The 22,188-nt window shown below is 42.0% G+C and overlaps 1 protein-coding gene across 1 annotated transcript in view; it reads left to right on the top strand.

The window, feature by feature from the left end:
• EMC3 (ER membrane protein complex subunit 3) overlaps positions 1–15,699 on the top strand; it is a 29,858-nt gene extending 14,159 nt beyond the window's left edge. The window contains exons 5-9 of the mRNA XM_007061768.4: positions 1,782–1,886; positions 7,753–7,834; positions 8,021–8,100; positions 10,596–10,678; positions 14,572–15,699. Coding sequence (XP_007061830.1) covers positions 1,782–1,886; positions 7,753–7,834; positions 8,021–8,100; positions 10,596–10,678; positions 14,572–14,700 — 479 coding nt within the window. The 3' untranslated portion in view covers positions 14,701–15,699. The remainder of the gene's footprint in view (positions 1–1,781; positions 1,887–7,752; positions 7,835–8,020; positions 8,101–10,595; positions 10,679–14,571) is intronic.
• The last annotated feature ends 6,489 nt before the right edge of the window (positions 15,700–22,188 follow it).

Genomic DNA, 22,188 nt, shown 5'->3' with positions numbered 1-22,188 from the left:
GAGCACAGGTACTTGGAGATCATTATTGGCCTATCAAATTGGTCACAGCAAAGCATTTCAAGGTTAAAACTATCCTAGTTGGCTGAGGGTATGTCTACACTACAAAACCTCTGTCAGCATAGCAGTTTTGGTGTAGACCCTAGTGTAGATGTAGCCTACACCAGTAGAAGGAGTTTTTCTGTTGGTGTAGGAACACTACGTCCCCGCACAATGTTAGCTACCTCGACAGAAGCACTCTGCCATTATTATGTCTGCATCTAAGCTGAGGGTTTTGGCAGCATAGCTACATTAGTCGGGGGGTGGATTTTCACACCCCTGACTGATTTAGTTCTGCTGACATAACTTTTAAGTGTAAACCAGGCTTAAGTCAGATTTCTAATAAGAAAGGAAAAGAGAGGCAGGAGGAATGGGAGTGTGGGGAGGAATCTGACAGGGTGAGTGGGTATAAGCGGGAGCCATATGCTTACTGCTTAGGACACAGGAGTGGAAATGGTGATGGTGCCTGGTTTCCTTGCCTCATCTCGTTCAGTCACAGCATCTTTCAGGGTTAGTAAAAGGCCCAGCTAAGTGATGACAAATCCCTCTAACCCCACATTTGGTGGTGACAGCTGTTATATGCTTCCTGCTACCCTACACTCAAACTATATTGTCAAATGCTCTTCAGAAAAGAAGTGGTCCAAAGGGAGGGCAGCTTTGTCCTATCAAAAATGGCCAGTAAAAACAAGTTTTCACTGATCCCATGTATTGTCACTTACGTTATCTTAAAATGGTGCTAGTCTCTTACCATAACACTTCTGTACCCTCAGCAGAAGCCAGGCAGTCCTTAATCACCTGTCCTTTTAGGCCTTGGCTACAGACTTACTTCAGTTGCATCCCTGTGTGGCCACTCTTACTTCAGTTTAGCATAAAACCCATTCCTAATTGACTTAAGCTAAATTTAAATCCATGTCCACGTACGGATTTGCACCAGTTCAACTAAATTGGTTTAAATTGACACCTTTTTGTTAAACTCCATGTGTAGACAAGGCTCTCACCATCTCTTTGTCTCTGTTCTCTGCTTTCTTTTAACAATAATTTTATATAACGTGATTATCGGTTGTGGCGTTTTTGACACCTTTCCCCTTTTGGGACAGTTTGTGACTTCAGCCCAGGCTAGAGTCCAACACCAACGTCCACAAGGCCTGGGGAGGTGGAACAGAAGGGAAAAGCTAAATTCAATTCTGCCACGCATGCAGCCCTCCTGAAGTCAACTGGGGTTAGGGTCAACTAGGAGCTGGCTCCAGCCCCCAGCAGGGAAACAATTTGCCTTTCTAAATTCCTAGTCAAGCTGAAATTTTTCAGAGGAAACCTCTGAGATCTGCGGAGATGCAGGTAGAGTTCTGTCCTAAAAAGCTTGCAGGAGTTAGCATTCTTGGCAGTACTGTGAATTCAGAACCCTGGACTCTGTTTTGCTTTGTGCCCCCATTTCAGGTCAATGTAATGGATTGCATAGTTGAAGTGACACCACTTTATTAATACTGGGTGCTATTCACCTCCTTTGTAAAGTGCTTTGAGATCTACTTATGAAAAGCACTATATAAAAGACCTAGGTGGGGGTATTGTCATCATGATTAACCTCTCGTTCACTCCTTATTGATACAACCCACTTTTTCAGTCAAGCTAAGTGACCTCTTACATTGTTTTCCTTTAACTACCATCAGAAAGGCAGGCTGTGACAAAATATCTGGGAAGGCAGCATGTAGTCAGTGCTTAATGTACTGTGTTCAATCTGTACTTGATAGATCCTACTATGCTGACGGATATGATGAAAGGGAATGTAACCAATGTTCTACCCATGATCCTTATCGGCGGTTGGATCAACATGACGTTCTCGGGCTTTGTAACAAGTAAGTGTCATGGAGCAATATGCAATGGTTTCCTGCAGGCATTAGGCCACATCAGAGCCTTGTTACCTCCGCCTAAGCATGGGCTGAGCTAGTGGAGTGAAATGAGTGTGATCCTGGCTCTAAAGAGGCACAGCAGATTTCTCCCCTCTTGACCAAATGGAAAGGGAATGCAGAATCTCCAAACCCACCATCAATAACTACACATATAAAAAGAAAAGGAGTACTTGTGCTTCATTGGAGCTGTAGCTCACGAAAGCTTATGCTCAAATAAATGTGTTAGTCTCTAAGGTGCCACAAGTACTCCTTTTCTTTTTGCGAATACAGACTAACATGGCTGCTACTCTGAAACTACACATATAAAGTGATGCTAAATTAGCTATTTCCACTCAAGAAAGAGATCTTGGAGTCATCCTGGATAGTTCTCTGAAAACATCCACTCAATGTGCAGTGGCAGTCAGAAAAGCTAAGAGAATGTTGGGAATCATTCAGAAAAGGATAGATAAGACAGAAAATATATTGCCTCTATATAAATCCCTGGTACGCCCACATCGTGAATACTGTGTGCAGATGTGGTCACCCCATCTCAAAAAAGATATATTGGAATTGGAAAAGGTATAGAAAAGGGCAACAAAAATTATTAGGGGCATGGAACAGCTTCCATATGAGGAGAGAATAATAAGACTGGGACTTTTCAGCTTGGATAAGAGATGACTAAGGGGGGAATGAGATAGACGTCTATGAAATCATGATTGCTATGGAGAAAATATGGAAGTGTTATTTACTCCTTCTCATAACACAAGAACTAGGGGGTCACCAAATGAAATTAATAGGCAGCAGGTTTAAAACAAACAAAAGGAAGTATTTCTTCACATAACTCAGTCATCCTGTGGAAATCTTTGCCAGAGGATTTTGTGAAGGCCAAGCCTATATCAGGATTCAAAAAAGAACTAGATAAATTGTGGAGGATAGCTTCTATCAGTGGGTATTAGCCAGGATGGGCAGGGATGGTGTCCCCAGCCTTTATTTTGCCAGAAGCTGGGAATGGGCCACAGGAGATGGATCACTTGATGATTACCTGTTCTGTTCATTCCTCTGAAGCACCAGGCATTGGCTATTGTCAGAAGACAGGATACTGGGCTGAGGTGGACCTTTGGGTCTGACCCCAGTATAGCCGTTCTTATGTTATCTCCTTCCGCTGGGAAGCTCCCTCTTCTCAGGGCCAAGTGTCCTGTCCCCATATACAGTTGACATAAAGCAGAGTAGTCAGAGCTGGAAAGCATGTCTTCATTTAGAAATTGGAGAGAGGAATAAAGAAGTGTTTGTGCAATGTGCTGAGGTAGTTTTGCAATGCTTGTTTTATAATGTTGCATCACTCTGTCCTAGTGGCAGGGTGGGATAAAAAAAAAAATCAATGGATTTAAAAAAATAAATAAATAAAATAAAAATTAAAAAAAATCTCAGATTTTTTTATTTAAAGAGGTTTTTTCCCCTAAAAAAAAAAATCGATCTAAAGATCCATTATAGCTCAAAGATACCTCATCATGGAATAAAAGAAAAGGAGTACTTGTGGCACCTTAGCATGCATCCAGTGAGTGAGCTGTAGTTCACGAAAGCTTATGCTCAAATAAATTTGTTAGTCTCTAAGGTGCCACAAGTACTCCTTTTCTTTTTGTGGATACAGACTAACATGGCTGCTACTCTGAAACCTGTCATTATGGAATAGGGATTATAAATTCTAATTCTATAGTACGAGACAATATATTCATGTAATATTTAAGAAAAGTTTTGTAAATGAGTTCCAATAGTTCATGGATTAGGAACCCAATTTTACGGGGTTCCAGGGGCTTCTGTATAGATTATTTAGGTTAATATTTCTATCTACCCAATGGGGCTCCCAATGTGGGGAGCGATTGCTCAGTGGTTTGAGCATTGGCCTGCTAAACCCAGGGTTGTGAGTTCAATCCTTGAGGTGGCCATTTAGGGATCTGGGGCAAAAATTGGGGATTGGTCCTGCTTTGAGCAGGGAGTTGGACTAGATGACCTCCTGAGGTCCCTTCCAACCCTGACAGTCTATGATTCTATGACTCATTGCTCAGTCTAGAAGATATAATCAGAGATGCTTAGTTTTGCAGTTCTCAAACTGTGGATTTGTGTCTCCAGAGATAACATGCTTGTTAACAGCAAAAATGTTTTTAAATAAATATCTAGAGGTGAGAAATAATAGTCCTCAACCCTATTGTCCCTCTGCAAATTAGTGTACACAGAGTCAGTCCCTTACCACTCTCTAAAAGTGCAAAGTTTTGAAAAGTTCAACGAATAGAAGATTGTTGGGGGCAGAATAGATCTGGACAAGGAGAAGAAGTCTGGAGATAAATGTGAGAAGGGAGGGATAGGAAGTAGAAGCAAAAGTGAAACTGTTTGAGCAGCATATTCCAGAAATCTAGGTCTTTCTGATTGTAGCCTTTATTGATTTGAGATCTATCATACCATTCTCTCACGAGAGAAGGGTAAACCTATAATGGCAGCAGGCCGGAAAAGAGAGCCAGTTTGGAAATATTTTAATGAAGTTCCTCTACCTGTGGGTAAGACAGGCATGCGTGCAAAATACAAACTGTGCAACAAAGAAATGCAAGGCCTAGTTGCCCAAATGAAACAACATCATGAGAAGTGTTCCTTCTCAGGAGGAAGCTGCGTTGAAGATGATGAAAGGAACACGTCTGAACATGCAGGATCTTCAGGTTGGTAAACTTTTTTTATTTCATACTTCTATCTTCTTTCTGGACTATTCTTGAATTCTCATATTTGAGCAAAAAATATAGTTAGTTACCAAAGAGTAACATCATTTTAGATGAAGTTGTGATAAAAAATAAATAGCTGAAATAAGCAGATCTTCCTTTTAAAATTTCACCTTGAAAGTAGTACTGAGTGTCAGTGAATGCAATGAGTAATACTAGATGAGCAGTATGGTAATAATAATTAAATAACTGCATTGACTTATTTTGTTTAGGAGAATCCATCCTCAACATGCAGGATTCTGAAGACTATCCACCTTCAAGATCACCATCATTTTCTATAGTTTCAGAGTTATCTGCCAATTATAGTGTTTCAGTCACATCATGTATGTCACATAGCCAAAGTACATCACCTGTAGTAAAAAGAAAAAAAAAAAAATCTATCATCCAGAAATAAGTTTGTGATCAGAACCAGCAGATTACAAAAAGAGGTAATTTATGAAAAAATTGCCCAGTTTCTTTATGCAATGAACTCTCCTTTCCGTATGATTGAGAACCCACACTTCATTAATAAGGTTCAGTCACTAAGACCAGGATACAGTCCACCCAACAGAGCAGATGTCGCAGGCAAATTGCTGGATACAGTGTATGAAAGAGAAATTGAGTAGTGTGCAAGAGGTCTAGAGGGTAAAATTGTTAACCTGATTCTCGATGGGTGGAGCAATGTCCACAACGATCCTGTTGTATGTGCTTGTGTGATAACAGAAAAACAGAATGATTTCCTTACAGAAGCAATTGATACATCAGGAAATGCACACACAGCAGAATACTTACAAGAAGTAACAGTAAAAGCTATAACAAACTGTGAAAAAAAATGCAAATGTCTAGTAAGCAGCTTGGTCACAGACAGTGCATCCAAGATGAGAAGAAATTTAGAAGAGAGTCTCAAGCTTATAAAATACGTTGCAGTGCTCATTTGATGTACCTCCTAGCCAAAGACTTCAGTGTTCCAGAAATAAAGGCTAATGTTGTTGAAATTGTAAAATACTTCCATAACAACCACTTTGCAGCAGCTACTCTGAAAAAAGTGGGAGGAAGCAAGCTAACTCTCCCACAAGATGTGCGATGGAACTCAGTAGTGGACTGTTTTGAGCACTATATCAAGAACTGGCCTAATCTGATGACAGTTGGTGAACAAAATAGTGAAAAAATAGATGGCACTGTCACAGTTCTCAGTATTGGGCTTAAGAGAAATGTTGAACACATGCTGAGTACCCTGAAGCCTATTTCTGTAGCCTTGAACAAAATGCAGGGAAATAGCTGCTTTATTGCTGACGCTGTTGAAATTTGGAAGGAACTGAGTGAGATCTTAAAGAGAGAAATATGCAATGACAGAGTTAAATTACAAGCATTAAAAAAAAAAAAAAAAAAAAACACGAATGGGACAAGCACTATCTCTAGCTCATTTTCCTGGAAATATTCTCAATACTCGCTACCAGGGTCAAACCTTAACTGCTGAAGAAGAGGAGCTGGCTATGACATGGACATCCAGCAATCAACCCTCCATAATGCCAACTATAATAAACTTCAGAGCTAAGGGTGAACTGTTCAAGAAATATATGTTTGCTGATGGAAAAGGAGTACTTGTGGCACCTTAGAGACTAGCACACCAGTGAACTGGTGGAAGTCACTTAAGCACTTGGATTCAGAGACTGTTGAAATGATAATCTCACTTTTAACTGCAGTAGCTTCTTCTGCCGATGTAGAAAGAATATTTTCTTCCTTTGGACTAATTCATTCCAAATTGAGAAATCGTTTGGGACCTGAAAAAGCAGGAAAGCTTGTTTTTCTTTTCCAGATTATGAATAAACAGGAAAATGAAGGTGAAGATGACTGAGTTAGCTGCAGAAGCCAATATTTTAAGTTTTTCATGTTGACCTACCTGACTGTTGATTTAATTTGTTTTTAAATATTTCAATTTAACTATTTTAGTTAAAAACAATTTTAATAAAAACAAACCTGATTTTAAAAAACTTGAATGTTCAACTAAATTCAAAAATTCATATGCTTGTTTTGTTAAAATATTATAAGTTTTCTGTTGAAGAAAAAAAATCCAGAATACATAACGTTGTTGTTTTAGTTAAATAAAACAATTTACATGTCTGTCTGGTGATGTTCTCCTCCTAATACAGCATGGCAAGAAAATCCTCCAAATATTAATGATTAACCTGTTGAATTGGAGATAGTTCACCTCCCAATGACTTCATAAATATCTGCTTCAATTACCTTTGGTAAATGAAATAACCAAACAATCATTCATTTTCTGATATAGCTGTAAGACTAATCTGAAAAGTTTTCAAAATAAGTCACTTTAAAAATGTATAGTGTGTACCTTCTAAAAATGAAACCTACATCTATCTCTGAGTTGTGAAGAATACGTATTAAGGTTATAACAACCAACCAACAAGAATGCACTTTTATGTAGAAATCCATGATTAAATCGAGTCTTCCTGACTAGTGATTTAAATCAAATTCACCCTGCCTACTGGCACTATTGTGATTAAGCAGACATCCACTAACATCTAGCAGGGAATGGGAGATACTGAGTATTTATGGCAGAGTTGCACTCTATTTGATGCAATGGCTCATTCACTCAGTGACAGTGGAGTGAGAAACACTTTTTAAAAATAGCAAAATATGACCGTGAAATACAGACACTGGTAGGTGCAGTTGAGAGCAGGTGTAGCACCAGTAACTGCTTGGAACTTTTTTTATTGCCTAGATTTGAAGTTGGCAGAGTAGGTTTCCTTCCACACGTGTAAGAGTCAAGTCACACTAAGTAACTAATGCAGTGGGTTCCAAACATATATACTTTCCTTCAGTTCGGGGTTTGTTTTACTCCTGCTGTTTGTGAGATGACTCTTGTCCATCGTGGATGTATTAATAGCAGTGATTATTTGGTTTATTTTCAAAAACCCTTTAAAATTTGACTTTTACTGGGAGTTAAAAAAAATAAGTGAGTTATGTATACATCAGCTGAAAAATGTTAATACCAGGAGGAACAGCTGATTGTGGAACAGCTCTGCAGTTGCTTACCATTGTTTATGAGATCATCTTGTTTGCCTTCCTTACAGCAAAGGTACCATTTCCCCTGACACTGCGCTTTAAACCAATGCTGCAGCAGGGAATTGAGCTGCTCACTTTGGATGCATCCTGGTAAGAACTTTGTTTTTTAATCAAATACATCACAGGCTGGGAATGGTGGAACTTTGCTATGAAAAGCTTAGAATGAATGAGTGCCTCCGCCTGTACAAGCATGCCTCAAGTGAGATCAGAAGATAGGCATCCTGCATTCAGGCACTCATTGAACTGAAATCTAGTCTCTTTGTTTTGGTTTGTCAGGGTGAGTTCTGCTTCATGGTACTTCCTGAATGTGTTTGGACTTAGAAGCATTTATACGCTCATCCTGGGTCAAGATAATGGTAAGACCCTATTGCTTCTGTTTTTTTAACTGGTTTCTGCTTGTGTTGGAGAGTTCATCTGAGTGAATACAAGTCTCCCAGCAGGACCAGGAAAGTCATGAGTTGTCCTGTCAGACCCTTATGTTACTCAGTCCTACCACTATCCTCTCTGCATGGATGACAGTATGGCTAGCCTTGGAAGTCTATTCCATTGCCCATTCACTGACTGTTAATAACCTTCCAAATTTATTTATTTGGGCATAAGCTTTCATGGGATATAACCCACTTCATCAGATGCATGGAGTGGAAAATACAGTAAGCAGGTATAAATATACAGCACATGAAAAGATGGAAGTTTCCTTACCAAGTGGGGGGTCCGTGCTAACGAGGCCAATTCAATTAGGGTGGATGTAGCCCATTGCCTTTTCGTTCATTAGCCTTCTATAGGCATCAGTCTCCGTCTCCATGGCTCTGCCTTTTTAGGGATTGTCATGTCCATCTTTAGGATGGTTCTGAGAAAAGACTTTCCCCTTTACCTATTTAAAAATTATTGACTTGTGTTGAGAAACCCTGATGTGAAATCCCCACCAAGGACTATGAACAAGCATTACAAGCTGACTCAGGCAGCATGGCTTAGTGGCCACAGGATGGATCATTTGTAGCTGTGTTCAGTTTTCTTCCATTGCATTAGAAGTTACATCCCTAGGAGGGATTGTATTAGATAGCTAGAGAGAGACCCCACAAAACTCAGTTTTTCCTTCTCTGAAGATCCCATTAAAACAAACAGAACAAAACTGCCTTTCCAGTCATCGCTTTCACAAAAGAGATCAATCCTTGAGATCCCCAGAGCTCTGTCATCAGCAGGTCCCAAGAGTCACCAGAGGAGTGTTCTTCCAGTACAGACCCCTGCCATTCTGGCTGGTAACTGCCCCCAAACCCTTCACAAAGAAGATGGTGGATGCTGTAGCTCTAAGGGAGAAAAGCTAGTGGTGTTCTGCCATATCTGGGTGAGTGGAGCTGGCCTTCCTCAGCCTGTACAGTAGACCCTACTTTAATCAACATATGCAAATTTTTTCCAGAACCTGAGTCCGATAATAGATGAGAAGAGCTGTTCCATCCCAACTCAACAGTAGACTCTAACCAGGGAGTCCTTCAGCACAAAGAGAGCTCTTGCTTAACTCTCCATGGACAGAATTCTAAAGTGAGATCACTGAGTTCTTCTAGTACAAGACCAGGAGTTTTCAGCCAAGGATCTTCCAAGTCTGCCAGCTCTGGTGCCATACTTGCAACTGCACGCTGAATCCATTAGCTATTTGCCCAGAAGTCAGAAATTCATTTCTCTGAGCCGAACATGCTGTTTCCTCTACTACTAGTGCAAACTGCACAGCTGGCATCTTCGGAACAATGCTCACAGGAATGATGCTCTGAGTAGTCATCAAATGCCAGGCTCTCCAGCCCATCAGACTAGTATCATGTAGCCTAGAAAATGTTTCCATGCATGTAACTGAGCTTCTAAAAGAAGTTTGATTACAGTCTCCTGGAATTAATAGAAGTACAAATGGTCTTCAAGCTGCTGGTCAATGGTCACCCAAAAAAACCAAACCACAGCTGGTAACCCACATCACTTACCAATGAGGTAGTGAGAGCAGAGTTCTTCCCAAAATGAAACTACTGCTATTCCACTGGGCCAAGCATAACTGGCTTTTTATTATTGGAGTGACACAAACAGGGCCATACAGCTGGATATGGTTTCTAAACTTCTACAAGTGCAGGTTAGCAGAGATTCCCTACCTTGCATTTATCAAGGTTCACTCCACTTAAGTCACTGCAGGTTTTTACACCCAAGAAAAGTGAAGCTTTAGTAGGAAAGCTGGGCAGAACCATCACCAAAAGAGGTAATAGCATTCTCCCCACAGCTTCTCTGGACATTGCAGGTTCAGTAGGAGCATCCTCTGGGCAGAAGATTACTGAAGCCTTTCACTACGGGCAGTTCACTTGTTCAAGATGAGTTTTGTTTTTCCTTCATTGTTTCTGGCCATTAGCCATTTTAGCGTTAGTTTCCATGGAACGTTTTCAGTTTTGAGATCTGTGTAGCTGTGACACTTTGCCTTTTGCCTAGTCAAATAGTCAGTGGGAATGCTAAAAAGATCCTGCACTGGTGGAGAGTCTGAGGTTGTGTGTTTGTATCTTTGGAAGCCATTAAGTTGGAGAAGGCAGGGTCTGTCAGTAAGGGAACAAAATGTAAACTTGCACATGGAGGAAAGTTACCCATACATCTGCACTGGTGCTCAGGAAGGAATTAGCAGATGAGAAACATTCCTTTCCACTCTGCCTCATGAGCATATGTTACTGTCATCCTGCAGGGTCATCATAGCATGATCATGGTGGATGGGTGCCTGCAACTCTCTAGCCTACAGTTCCGATCCAGAAGTTCTTCTCTGGTGGTACAGTGCTTTCAAGAGCTCTCTGTCCATGTGGAGTAAGTAAATATCCACTCTTGTTTCTCTCTGTTGCAGCTGCAGACCAATCTAGGGTGATGCAGGAACAGATGACAGGAGCAGCAATGGCCATGCCCGCAGATACTAACAAAGCCTTTAAGGTACAGTATTGCTTAAATTTCCAAATTCACTTTTGTGTGCTGTACGTTTACAAACCTGTGTACTGTATGCAGCCCCTCTTCCCTTACTCACTGCCTGGAAAACACAGGTCCTCTGAAGGAGTGAGGAAAGAGGATGAATGGAGATCTGTGAAGGTAATATTCTGCTAACTCCTGTTATAGATAAGTAGCCCAGCTATCTCATGAAATAGCCTCCACATTTTCCCTGTTCTTGGAGATTAACAGAGCAGAAGAAACCACCTCAGGAGGAAATGCTGCTCTTCATTAGCACTCCAAGCTACAGAACAGCACTTTCAAAGTGGGCTATTGTGCCTTGGCATTGAGAGAGTAGTTCTGCATAATGATATCCAAACACTTTTTCCACAAATCTGAGCTGGCATATGACTAACACAGAAAGTAGAAGCTTCCATAGTGTTAGTGGAATGGGCTTTCTAGTCATCTGAAGTAAACCTAGTTATTTACAGGTCTGTCTGAATACAAGAGAGGATCCATTTGGACAAGCTCTTAATTTATTTTCCTCTTTGGACCTTCCCCCAAATGCATCAAATAACCTGGATGACTTCACAAAAGAGGTTGTTGGGTCATTGTGAAGCTGAACACAAGCCCAACTCATGGAGCAGGTCTATGATGGAGCTTGGAAAAGAAATCAGTAGAGGGGTCTAGCTCAGATGAAAGTGTGCCCCCCTTTTGGCAAAATTTTTGGATGAGGAGAAAGCACAACTTCATCTTTATGAAAAGCCAAAGTGGTCAGGGGAATGAGTTATCAAGAGTTGGAGTATCCTCACCTGCCTGGCAGAGGAGAGTACAGTCAGGAAGGTAGCTCAAGGACAGAAAGTATAAAGAGCACTCAGACAGAAGTTCTGAGTTTAGTGACTCTGAAATTTAAATCCAGCAAAACTAGTGAAGCGGCACTGGAGAGTTAAAATGCCCGAGGCTCTTCCTGAATTGAAAAACTTGCTTGCTGATGAGCAAAGATAACAGGCAGAAACAACAGCCAGGTGAACTTCCAGGGAAGATCAGGGTTAGCTGGGCTCCTAGATGGATCATTCCAAGCTCTCTCTGTAAAAATCTTGTAGGATTTCATCAGCACCTGACAGCATAATCTGGAAAACCCAGAGAGCTGAGAGTCCTGTGATGCGGATTGTTAAAGGTATGGAAACTGTGTCCATGTGTGAGGCTTATCTGTCACTCAAGATGAAAAGATTGGGCATGACTGACAGGAACAGAAAATTCTCAAGCCTGAGCATTAGTAATAGAACTTGAGCCTAAGTGAGGTATTTGTGTGTCGTACGTGCTTCATCTTGCCTTGTGAAAGACCGAGGCAGAGAAGGAAAGCATAAATACTGGAAGCCTGAGCCCAGGGGATCAGAGAGGTGCCTTGAAGAGCTACTCAACCTCTGCCTGCTTGATGACACAATTACTGGTACTTGGGGCATTGACCTACAATATCAAGAACTATCTTGTCTGCCTGCACCTGACAGAACTATGGTTGCCACAGTTCTCCCAAGCAGTCTCTGTACCCATTCACACACTGGGACACTCCTATGACTTCCCCTTCTGGTTAATGGAAATGTAAGGAGTGTAGTAACTGCCTCCTCCTCCTCCCCCCACCACCACTAGCCTGCTCCCACCACTTCCCACAAACCATGACTAGAGCATTCCCACGCTGCTGCGTGTGAAGGGGGTTAGTCAGGCTGATGGTCTGCCCCTGAAAATGCTTCGATTCAGTGAGTTTCCTGAGCTCCGTGGTGAAAGACACCATTTAGCCACAGGCCCAACCTGTGGAGGGACCAGCCAAACTACAGCCCATGTCCAGACACTGCTTATTGATGAGCAATCCCCAGAACATCCCTGCTCCACACTGCCTGGTAATCTCATACTTCATAGACAACCTGTCTCAAATTAAGCATAATCCAGGAGTCAGAACAAGGGACTCAAGGTTTATTCCCAGACCAGCTATGGGTGACATAAGGAGTTTGTAACTGGTGGCGTGACTCAGCAGAAAAAGGACAGTAATCATCCACAAGGATTTTTCTCAGCTGAAAAAAATCTTTTCCTGTTTAAATCAAGGCATGTTAGCATTAGCAAAACAAACATAAAATTCCCCAGTCGGGGTTCACCTATCCCCCGAACCTGGAGCCCTGCCTTCCCACACCCATTGTTCTAGGCCTCAGCACCTGTTCAAGGGAAGAGGGGAAGTCAGTTTAATCCCTTGCTTACTGTGGGGAGCACCCTCTGTCACAGTCCTTGAGACTCTATGCCACAGGCAAGAAGGAAATCAAGAGATCCTTCTCAGCTTTGATAGCGGCCACCAAATCCTGCCTAGCTATTTCATCCTAGACTGTCTTTGCCCAACCTCAGACCCAGGAGCTTCTTGCTGTTAAGAGCTCTCACCTTAATTCAGCAGGGAAATTCAGTGGCCTCATTGGTTCCGAAGATGCAGAATGAAGCAGTGGTACCATTCTCCTGATCAAAACTGACTGTTCATCAGTACATTCTCATACAAGAGAGACCCTTTCCTCTTAAGATTGGTGAAAGCGAGAGCACTTGGGAGCACTGCTCAGTGATCATCAGTGCCTCCTTCAGAGAGGACAAACTACCATGTCCATGAAGGATGCTGGACTTCAGCCACTTCTTAACAAGAGTGCTGGGCACCTTCTTACTGACATCAAGAACAACATAAGAGCGGCCATAATGGGTCAGACTAAAGGTCCATCTATCCCAGTATCCTGTCTTCCGACAGTGACCAATACTAGGTGCCCCAGAGCGAATGAACAGAACAGGTAATCATCAAGTGATCCATCCCCGGTCACCCATTCCCAGCTTCTGGCAAACAGAGGCTAAGGACACCATCCCAGCCCATCCTGGCTAAGAGCCATTGATGGACCTATCTTCCAATGACTTTTTAGAATCTAGAACCTGCCTGTTTTTATAAAAGGCAAATAAGACTTCTGCCATGTTTGTTTCTTCCCTCTGGTATTTTAAGTCATCCTAAGTTTATTTTTTTGAGAATAGAGAAGTTTCATTACCATTCAGACTTGTGTATAAGCTCAGTCACAAACAAATCAACCCCATTAGTTTGTCTTTAAAAATAGAATTCTTGTGTGTTTGCTGATTATGGTTACACTGTAACTGATTACACTGCTAATGACTCAGGAAGTAACAGGGACTTCTGCCCCAGCGTCAGTGAGGTTAAAATGGGACCTGTATGGAAGGTTGGGCAGAAATTCTGCTAGACTGTTGCTCCAGCTGCAGCGCTGGAACTGCTGACCTTAGAGGGTCTTCAGGAGACAGCCTTAGCAGCCCACTCCAGTCTTACAGAGTGTATAAGCTCCACAGCCTCCTGGGACCTGCAGAGGGGATAGCCCCAATCCCTGTGGATGTCATCAATTCTGACATGAGGCCTGCAGAATTCTCAGAGGTACAGCTAATCTTAGCAATGTCTCCCAAGTGAGTTACCTATTGCCAAGAGGCACTGCTCCCCTGGGGACAAACAAATCCAGCCAATGTGGCATTTGTAGTCTCGGGGGTTTTACAGGGAGAACAGTACTCTAAAAAGTTAGAGGCCTTTTCAGAAAGAAGAAAAGCCTCATTTTTCAAATTTTTTGTAAGCATAAGAGGCCTTACATCTCTGAAATGCTTTAATTAACCAACTTTTCAGATATGTTTTTCAATAAGAGTAGGCTACTTGTGAGTAATTTCATGCAGAAAGTATTTATTTTGAGGAAGGAGTGTGAAATTGGGCATAGTCCTGTTTATTTAAACAGGAGATTGCACCATCCTTGAAGAGAATATGCACAGGAAGTGACAAGAGAACTGTTTTAATACTCAGCCCTCTCTGTTTCTTCCTCCCCTTCTATTTACTCTCCCTGTAGACGGAGTGGGAAGCTTTGGAACTGACTGATCATCAGTGGGCATTAGAGGATGTGGAAGAAGAGCTCATGGCAAAAGATCTCCACTTTGAAGGCATGTTTAAGGAAGAGTTACAGACGTCTATCTTCTGAAAGCAGAGTTGAGTTTTCATGCAAAGGTGTTTAAAAAAAAAATCGGTTACTTACTAAAATATACTGTACTTTTTGATGCTCAGAATAAAAGATCAGAACTGCAGTTATCTAACTTCCACTAATGTGAGACTCAAAAGAGTTATTGTTCCCATCTGTCTTCAAGGTATATTTGATCCAAAGGGGATCAGTATAGGTTTCCAGTTACTACGAGAGGTTTTTCTTTTTAGAAGACATGCATCTTTCAGTCATGGCAGCTAAAACAAGAGGCTTATTGACAAACAATAACTTCTAGTTCTATCATAAACAAATGAAAAATAGGGTTTTGGAGATAAAGACCTCAAAACTTCACTACAACACTTCAAACATCAAACAGATGAAGTAATGCACTAGTCACCTGTATTTTCTCCTTTAAATCATTCAGACAGCTAGAAATGCAATTGATCTTTGATGTTAAAACAGTAAAACAAAGTCGAAAATATAACCATATCAGAAGAAGAAATGCAGAACTGAAGTACCAAAAAACTATATCGCTCATCTTTCAGAATCAGCCTCAACATTCAGTTTCCTCAGGTTTTGATTTTTTCTCCTTGTGTTTATAGTCTTTTCCCATTTTATCAGGTTTTGTTTTCCTCTGAGAAAACCATACAAAGAAAAAAAACCTTGAAATAACACTGAACGAATACCACACAAGCAACTGTTGTCAGAATTATTGTTCCTCTGAAAAACCAAGATATGAAGTGCAGTTTGCAGATGTATGTAATATATATTCCACTCGTTTTGACCTAAGATGATGTGTAACAGGGAGCACAAGAAGTACAGTCCACATTCCCCAAATTCACACTGCCCTTGGAAACGTTAATATTGGATTATGGTTCTTGGTGTTTTTACTGTACTTAACTGTTTGCATAGACTTAATGTGATATAAGTATGTGTAACAGTGACCTGGTGTCTACAACTTAAGTTACTAGTAAAATAATTCTTGCTTTTCTTTTGATGGTACTGCAGCTAGTGCTAAACCGCTTTGTGACAGTGGACACTCACCTCACATGAGTTCCTCCTATCGTTTGGGTGTGGTGCTGTAAGCTTCCCCCTCCCCCGCACCTGGTGCCCCCCTGTAAGCTGTCAACCTTGCTTGACAGGTCTTCAGTGGCTCAGCCCTCCAGCCAAGTAACAGTCAAAAAATGAATGAACCTCTTCCAGGGTAGCAAAGAGTTTAACAAACTCCGCAGGGTCTTCAGACCAATCCATGAGCCCTTTAACTCCCACCCATCACTCAGGCTTGTCCCCTTCTCAGGGCTTAGCCCACTTTCCCAGTGGAGGAACCCAGGCCCACCCACCACTCCCAGTGAGCCTATCTACAGCAGCCTATACTGCCTCCTTTAGTTGGTTGCTGCTGTTTTCCCTGGGCCTCTTCCCATCTGGTGCCTTTCCTTTCACCCATTATCTGAAAGTTAAAGCTTTCAGGTCTTCTGTCTCCCAGGTCCAGTAAATGCAGGCAGTCAGGCTCCTGTGGCCACCACAAAGTACCCATCCTCACCCCACTGGTCCCAGTCAGCAACTGACCTGCCAGGGTCCTGCGTCCTTTTATCTGAGCCTGCTGGGCTCTGATTGGCTGCTTACATGCAGACCTAGAGGACCCACCCTCACTGCTCCTTCTTGTGGCAGGACCACAGGGCCTCCAGCAGGGAGCTACAAAGGACCAGGTATACCCTGTCACTAGCTGACACTACAGTACAAAGAGAGAGATGATGCATTAAGCACTCTTCAGAGCTGCATTGTTTGGGGCCTAATACACATCTGTTGGGTTTTCTAGGACCTATGCATAGCCAAGGGGTCATCAGGGAAGAACAGAAATAAGCAGCAGGGCACTTAGCTGCCCCAGGTTGTCAAACAGACTCACTTAAAATCTGTGAATGAAATAGTCACATTTTATTTTCAGATAAGTTAAGTAGGGAACAGAGGGATGGATGGACTTGGCTGGGAGGCACCATGGTGCAGGCTATTGCTGCAAAGCCAAGAGCCATAGGCTTAGATTAACAAAGGGACTTGGGTAAACTGCCAATTTAGGTACCAAAGTGCATGATATAGCTTAGTGGTTCTCCACCAGAGGTACACATAGCCCTGGGGGTACACAGAGGTCTTCCAAAGGGTGCATAAACTCATCTAGATATTTGCCTAGTTTTACAACAGGCTACATAAAAATCACAAGCAAAGTCAGTACAAACTAAAATTTCATACAGACAATGACTTGTTTGTATTGCTCTATCTACTATACACTGAGATGGAAGTACAATATTTATATTCCACTTGACTTATTTTGTAATTACAAAATAAGAAAGTCAGCAATGTTTCAATAATAGTGTCCTGTGACACTTGTATTTTTATATCTGATTTTGTCAGCAAGTAGTTTTTAACCTTTTAAGACCAATCAAACTCCTAAAAGGGGTACAGTAGTCTGGAAAACTTGGGAGCCACTGATTTAGCTCCTCAGAATGCCTGCTGAGCTGCCATTAACCCTGTAGGTGTATACAGTCACAAGATAGCAAAGTTTCTGCAGGTAAATACCTTAGGTGCCCACATTTCTGCTAGTGCACATGCCAGAGTTGTCCAAGCGCTGACATTGCTGAACAGCTCAGTAGCTAAGGCCTGGCAGGATTCACAAACTAGGCATTCCCCAACCTGTCTTGTCTGTGGGACCTGCTACAGTAGGTGTACTCATGGCATGCCTAACCTGGACAGAAGACAACCAAGAAAGGGATGCCCCTCCTCCCGGTCAGACAGCCTGATTTGGAGAAAGGACTTACAGCCAGGTCCCCTCCTCCCAGGTGAGTGCCCTAACCACTGGGCTATTGGGCATAAGGGATCACCACCTCCTTCTCTTCTTTGGCATTTCATCTGGGCTAGTTTAGGTGGCTCCCCACTCATCTTGCTGACTTTTGTGAATCCAATTCTTAGGCACCTAACACATTGTATCGGGAGCCTGGGCACCTAACTCAGGGCTGAGGATTCCACCAGGCAGCATGGTAGCTAAAAGTTACATGCAGCAATAGTAAGCCTACGTCCTTTTTGTGAATCTCGCCTGTAGATTCTAGGCTTGGGTCTGAAATTTTGTGCTGTTGTTTTTGTTTGTACTTTTTGCCAACACTGAGTGAAGATATGCTGGGCTGTGCATGCATGCTGTTAGTACACATGTTCACTGCATACCTGCACATAGCCTCTATCACTGCACAGTTAAACATCTACTCACAGGTGAGGAAGATATCATTTTGCTGCTGTCTAGCCATAAAGTGCAAAAGAATAATTCTTTAAAATGAAAACAAATCACAAAAAAATCCATACAAATACTATATTATTGTATCTGAATGTTTCACAGTTAGATATTAGAAGTCAGGCAATATGACAATTAAAGTTGCATGAATGACCATATGAGGTACTATAATGGGGTCTACAACCCCCATACTGATCTTAGGCAGGAGGGGAAGGGGGACTCTCCCCTGTCTGTGGGCAAACAGCCCAGCCACACCCTTGCACAGCTGCCAGTCATGGAGGCAGGCACCCATGGGGCATATCCTTTGCAGGTCACCACCACTGTTCCATTGTTGACCACCACAGAATCGCACTTAAAGCTGAACCTGGAAAGAGTCTCCCACAACTCCCTCTCCAAATGCTTTCCTGAACTCCCCTGTGAGCTGCCTCTGTTCACAGCTCTTGAGTTTGCAAAGCAAGTGACCTTTTATATGAAGTCTCCCTGCTTAGCTCAGGTCAGTGCCACCCTTCTCCACCAGGGAGCGATGAACCACTCAGAGACTTCAGACAGCTGGGCTGATCAGCACTCCCAGGGTCAGAGCCTTGCGGTCCTTATCAAGGAACCAGCAAAGAGACCTGTCTTCTTTGCTTACTCAGCTGTGGCACAGCCTTGGAGTCTATACATAGAGACCAAATAAACAAACAACCCACAGATGGGCCAAACACACCACTCACCTTGTCCAGCTACCTCCAAGCACAGAGTCCACAGCTACATCCTCTGAAGCTCTCCTCTTAGCTGCCTTTGTTCGTGACAGAGAGTCACAGACTTTAAGGCCAGAAGGGTCACCAGGTCATCTAGTCTGACCTATCACAGACCACCCAATACCCATACACTAAACAACAGAAACTAGACCCAAGTATGACAGCCCAATACAGCTTCAGAGGAAAGTCGGGGATGAGGGGGAGGAGAATACCCTTTTTCTTATTTGTATACGATGAAAGACATAATAATAAGTGCTGCTTCATTGTGGCTTTTTGATTCACTATCTAAAAACCTGAGATGGTTAAAACGGATATTGCAAAAAGAAAAGTACTTGTGGCACCTTAGAGACTAACCAATTTATTTGAGCATAAGCTTTCGTGAGCTACAGCTCACTTCAACGGATGTTAACATTTCAGGCTTCCTTATGCATTAATGTTACTGTGAATCCAGAAATACTCAAGTTATGTCTATTAATGTCTTACAAAATGTGCACAGAAAGGAGAAATTTGCATGTTATACTTCAAACAGCGATTTTTTTTTAGAAGGTGGTACTTTGAGCCAATAAATTTTCTGCACCACTGGATGATCCAAAATGATCCCTTCTGACCTTGAAATCTATGTATATCAGAATAAAAATGTTTAGATTTCTTTTAAGCTAAGGTTAAACTCTGAATTTCCTGCACAGCTGAGGCTCAGTCATGCAAGATGCTAAATCCTCTGGCCCATATACAGTAAAGCATTTAAGCACATGCTTAACTTCAATCATAGATGGACTACTTGTGCTTAAAGTTAAGCATGAACTTAATGAGCTCTTTTAAACTTCTTGGATGCAAGCTATCTGGACCTGCTGATTTAAAATGTCTAACATTGGGGGCTGCTCTTTAACATCCTCCAGAGATACGAGTGGAGTGGAAAGAGTGTTATCATCACCATATCATGAGAATATATCCTCTTTTTCCCCAAATGCAGAACAGAAATATTTATTGAACACTTATGTCTTTTTTACAGAATGAATGATAGAATCATAGAAATGTAGGGCTGGAAGGGACCTCAAGAGGTCATCTAGTCCAGCCCCTTGAATTGAGGCAGGACTAAGTAAACCTAGACCATCCCTGCCTGGTGTTTGTCTAACTTGCTCTTAAAAACCTTCAATCCCACAACTTCCCTCAGCTAACCTGTTCTACTGCGTAATTTTCCTTATAGTTAGAAAGTTTTTCCCTAATATATAACCTGAATCTCCTTTGATGAAAATTAAGCCCATTACTTCTTGTCCTACCCTCAGTGGACATAGCAAACAATTGATCACCATCCTCTTAGTAGCAGCTCTTGAAGCACTTGAAGACTGTGATCAGCCCCCCCCCCCCCCCCCCCCCCCCGCACCCTCTTAGTCCTCTTTTCCCTAGACTAAACATGCCCAGTTTGTTCAACCTTTACTTGTTGGTCACGTTTTCTGAACAGTTTATCATTTTTGTTGCGCTCATCTGGACTCTCTCCAATTTATCCACATCTGTCCTAAAGTGTGTTGTGCAAAACTGGACACAGTATTCCAGCTGAGGCCTCTCCAATCCTGAATAGAGAGAGAGACCTGCCATCTGCCATTAATACATGCTAGAATGATACTTGCCTTTTTCAGAACAATAGCATATTGCTGAGTCCTGTTCAATTTGTGATCCACTATAACCCACAGAGCCTTTTCTGCAGTTCTGCTGCCTAACCGCGTATTCCCCATTATGTATTTGTGCATTTGATTTTTCCTTCCTAACTCTTATACCTTTGCACTTGCCTTTATTGAATTTCATCTATTTCAGACCAATTATCAATTTATCAAGATCATTTTGAATTCTAATCCTGTCCTCCACAGTGCTTGCAACCCTTCCCATCTTGCTGTCATGCACAAATTTTATAAGTGTACATTTTATTCCAGCATCCAAGTCATTACTTAAAATATTGACTGTTACTGGATCCATGACAGACACCCAGGGGGAGGGGACCTCACTAGATATATCCTTCCAGTTTAACAGTGAACCATTGATAACTACTCACTTACGTATGTTTTTTTCAACCAGCTGTGCACCCACTATAGACAGACAAGGTGGGTGAGGTAATATCTTTTACTGGACTAACTTCTGTTGATGAGAGATAGAGAAAGAGAAGTTTTTGAGCCATACAGCGCTCTTCTTTAGCTCTGTTGTTGGTCCAATAAAAGATATTACTTCACCCACCTTGTCTCTTTAATATCGCGGGACCAACACGGCTACACCTACACTGCATACACCCAGGGCTGGATTTAGGGGCGGGTGACCCAGGCAACTGCCTTGGGTGCTGGGCTTGGATGGTGCCATTTTTGTTTTTAGCAACAAAAGGGAAAATAGAATGTTTGAAGTAAAATATTTCAGGTATTCTTTATGTGGATTCATTTTTGACTAACCTCCTAGAATGTTCTGGACCTTTGTAGAATCTTGTGGAACCTTCCAGGCTTTCTGAGAACTACATTTTCCTTGAACCTCCTAGAATATTTTCAACCTTTTAACAAATGGGGGGGGGGGGGGGGGCACCGAAGATGCCCTTCGCTTGACATGCCATTTGGTCTAGCGCTGGCCCTGAATATACCCACCTTATAGTACTTTCATCTAGACCATATTTCCCTAGTTTGCTCATGAGAATGTCATATTGGACTGTGTTGAAAGCCTTACCAAAGTCAAAATATTTCATGTCTACTGTTTCCCCCGTGACACCCTGGCACCGCAATATTCACCACTGTCATGTAATTAAGATATGTTTTGTACAAAGTATGCCTTATGAGGTATCATTCTAAAAGTTTTAATCTGGTAGACATTAATATCTCATTTGATTGTATGTGCTATCATTGTATGTGAAATTATGAAGTTTGGCTATGTATGTGTTACTGAAACATGGCCTAAGGTTGAAAACACCCACAAGCAGCCTTTGAGGTACAACAGTAAAAAGGCCAAACAATGTTAATGGCTTATTGAGGAAATGCACACACAAGGATTACCCCAGGAACTGTGTACAATAGAAACCTCTCAGAGACAGCACTACACAGTGGGAATTGTTTGACCCAGGTCACAGCAAAAGAGCTTTCCAGCAAGTGGGGAGAAGATATAAAAGGTGGAAATGACATCATGATGGTACCTCAGTCTCCCTACAACAACACACCTGGAAACACCTGAGGCACAAAGACTGAACTGGGGGAAGTGATGGTCCCAGGCTAAAGGGATTTTTAGCCTGTGAATGGAACACCTGGGGATTCCACGCTGTAAGCAAGTGCAGCTTGCGTCTTAAGAATATGCAGCCTACTTATATTCAAAGAGATGATACGAATAGCAGCTTCTTACCCTATATGTTTAGTATATTAAATTTAGTTTGTGTTGTTTGTTTGCTAGGTAATTTGCTTTGAGCTGTTTGCTATCACTTATAATCACGTAAAATCTATCTTTTGTAGTTAATAAACTTGTTTT

This window comes from Chelonia mydas, chromosome 7 (assembly GCF_015237465.2).
Source record: "Chelonia mydas isolate rCheMyd1 chromosome 7, rCheMyd1.pri.v2, whole genome shotgun sequence".
Classification (NCBI taxonomy): domain Eukaryota; kingdom Metazoa; phylum Chordata; order Testudines; family Cheloniidae; genus Chelonia; species Chelonia mydas.
This window is presented reverse-complemented; position numbering and strand designations above follow the sequence as displayed.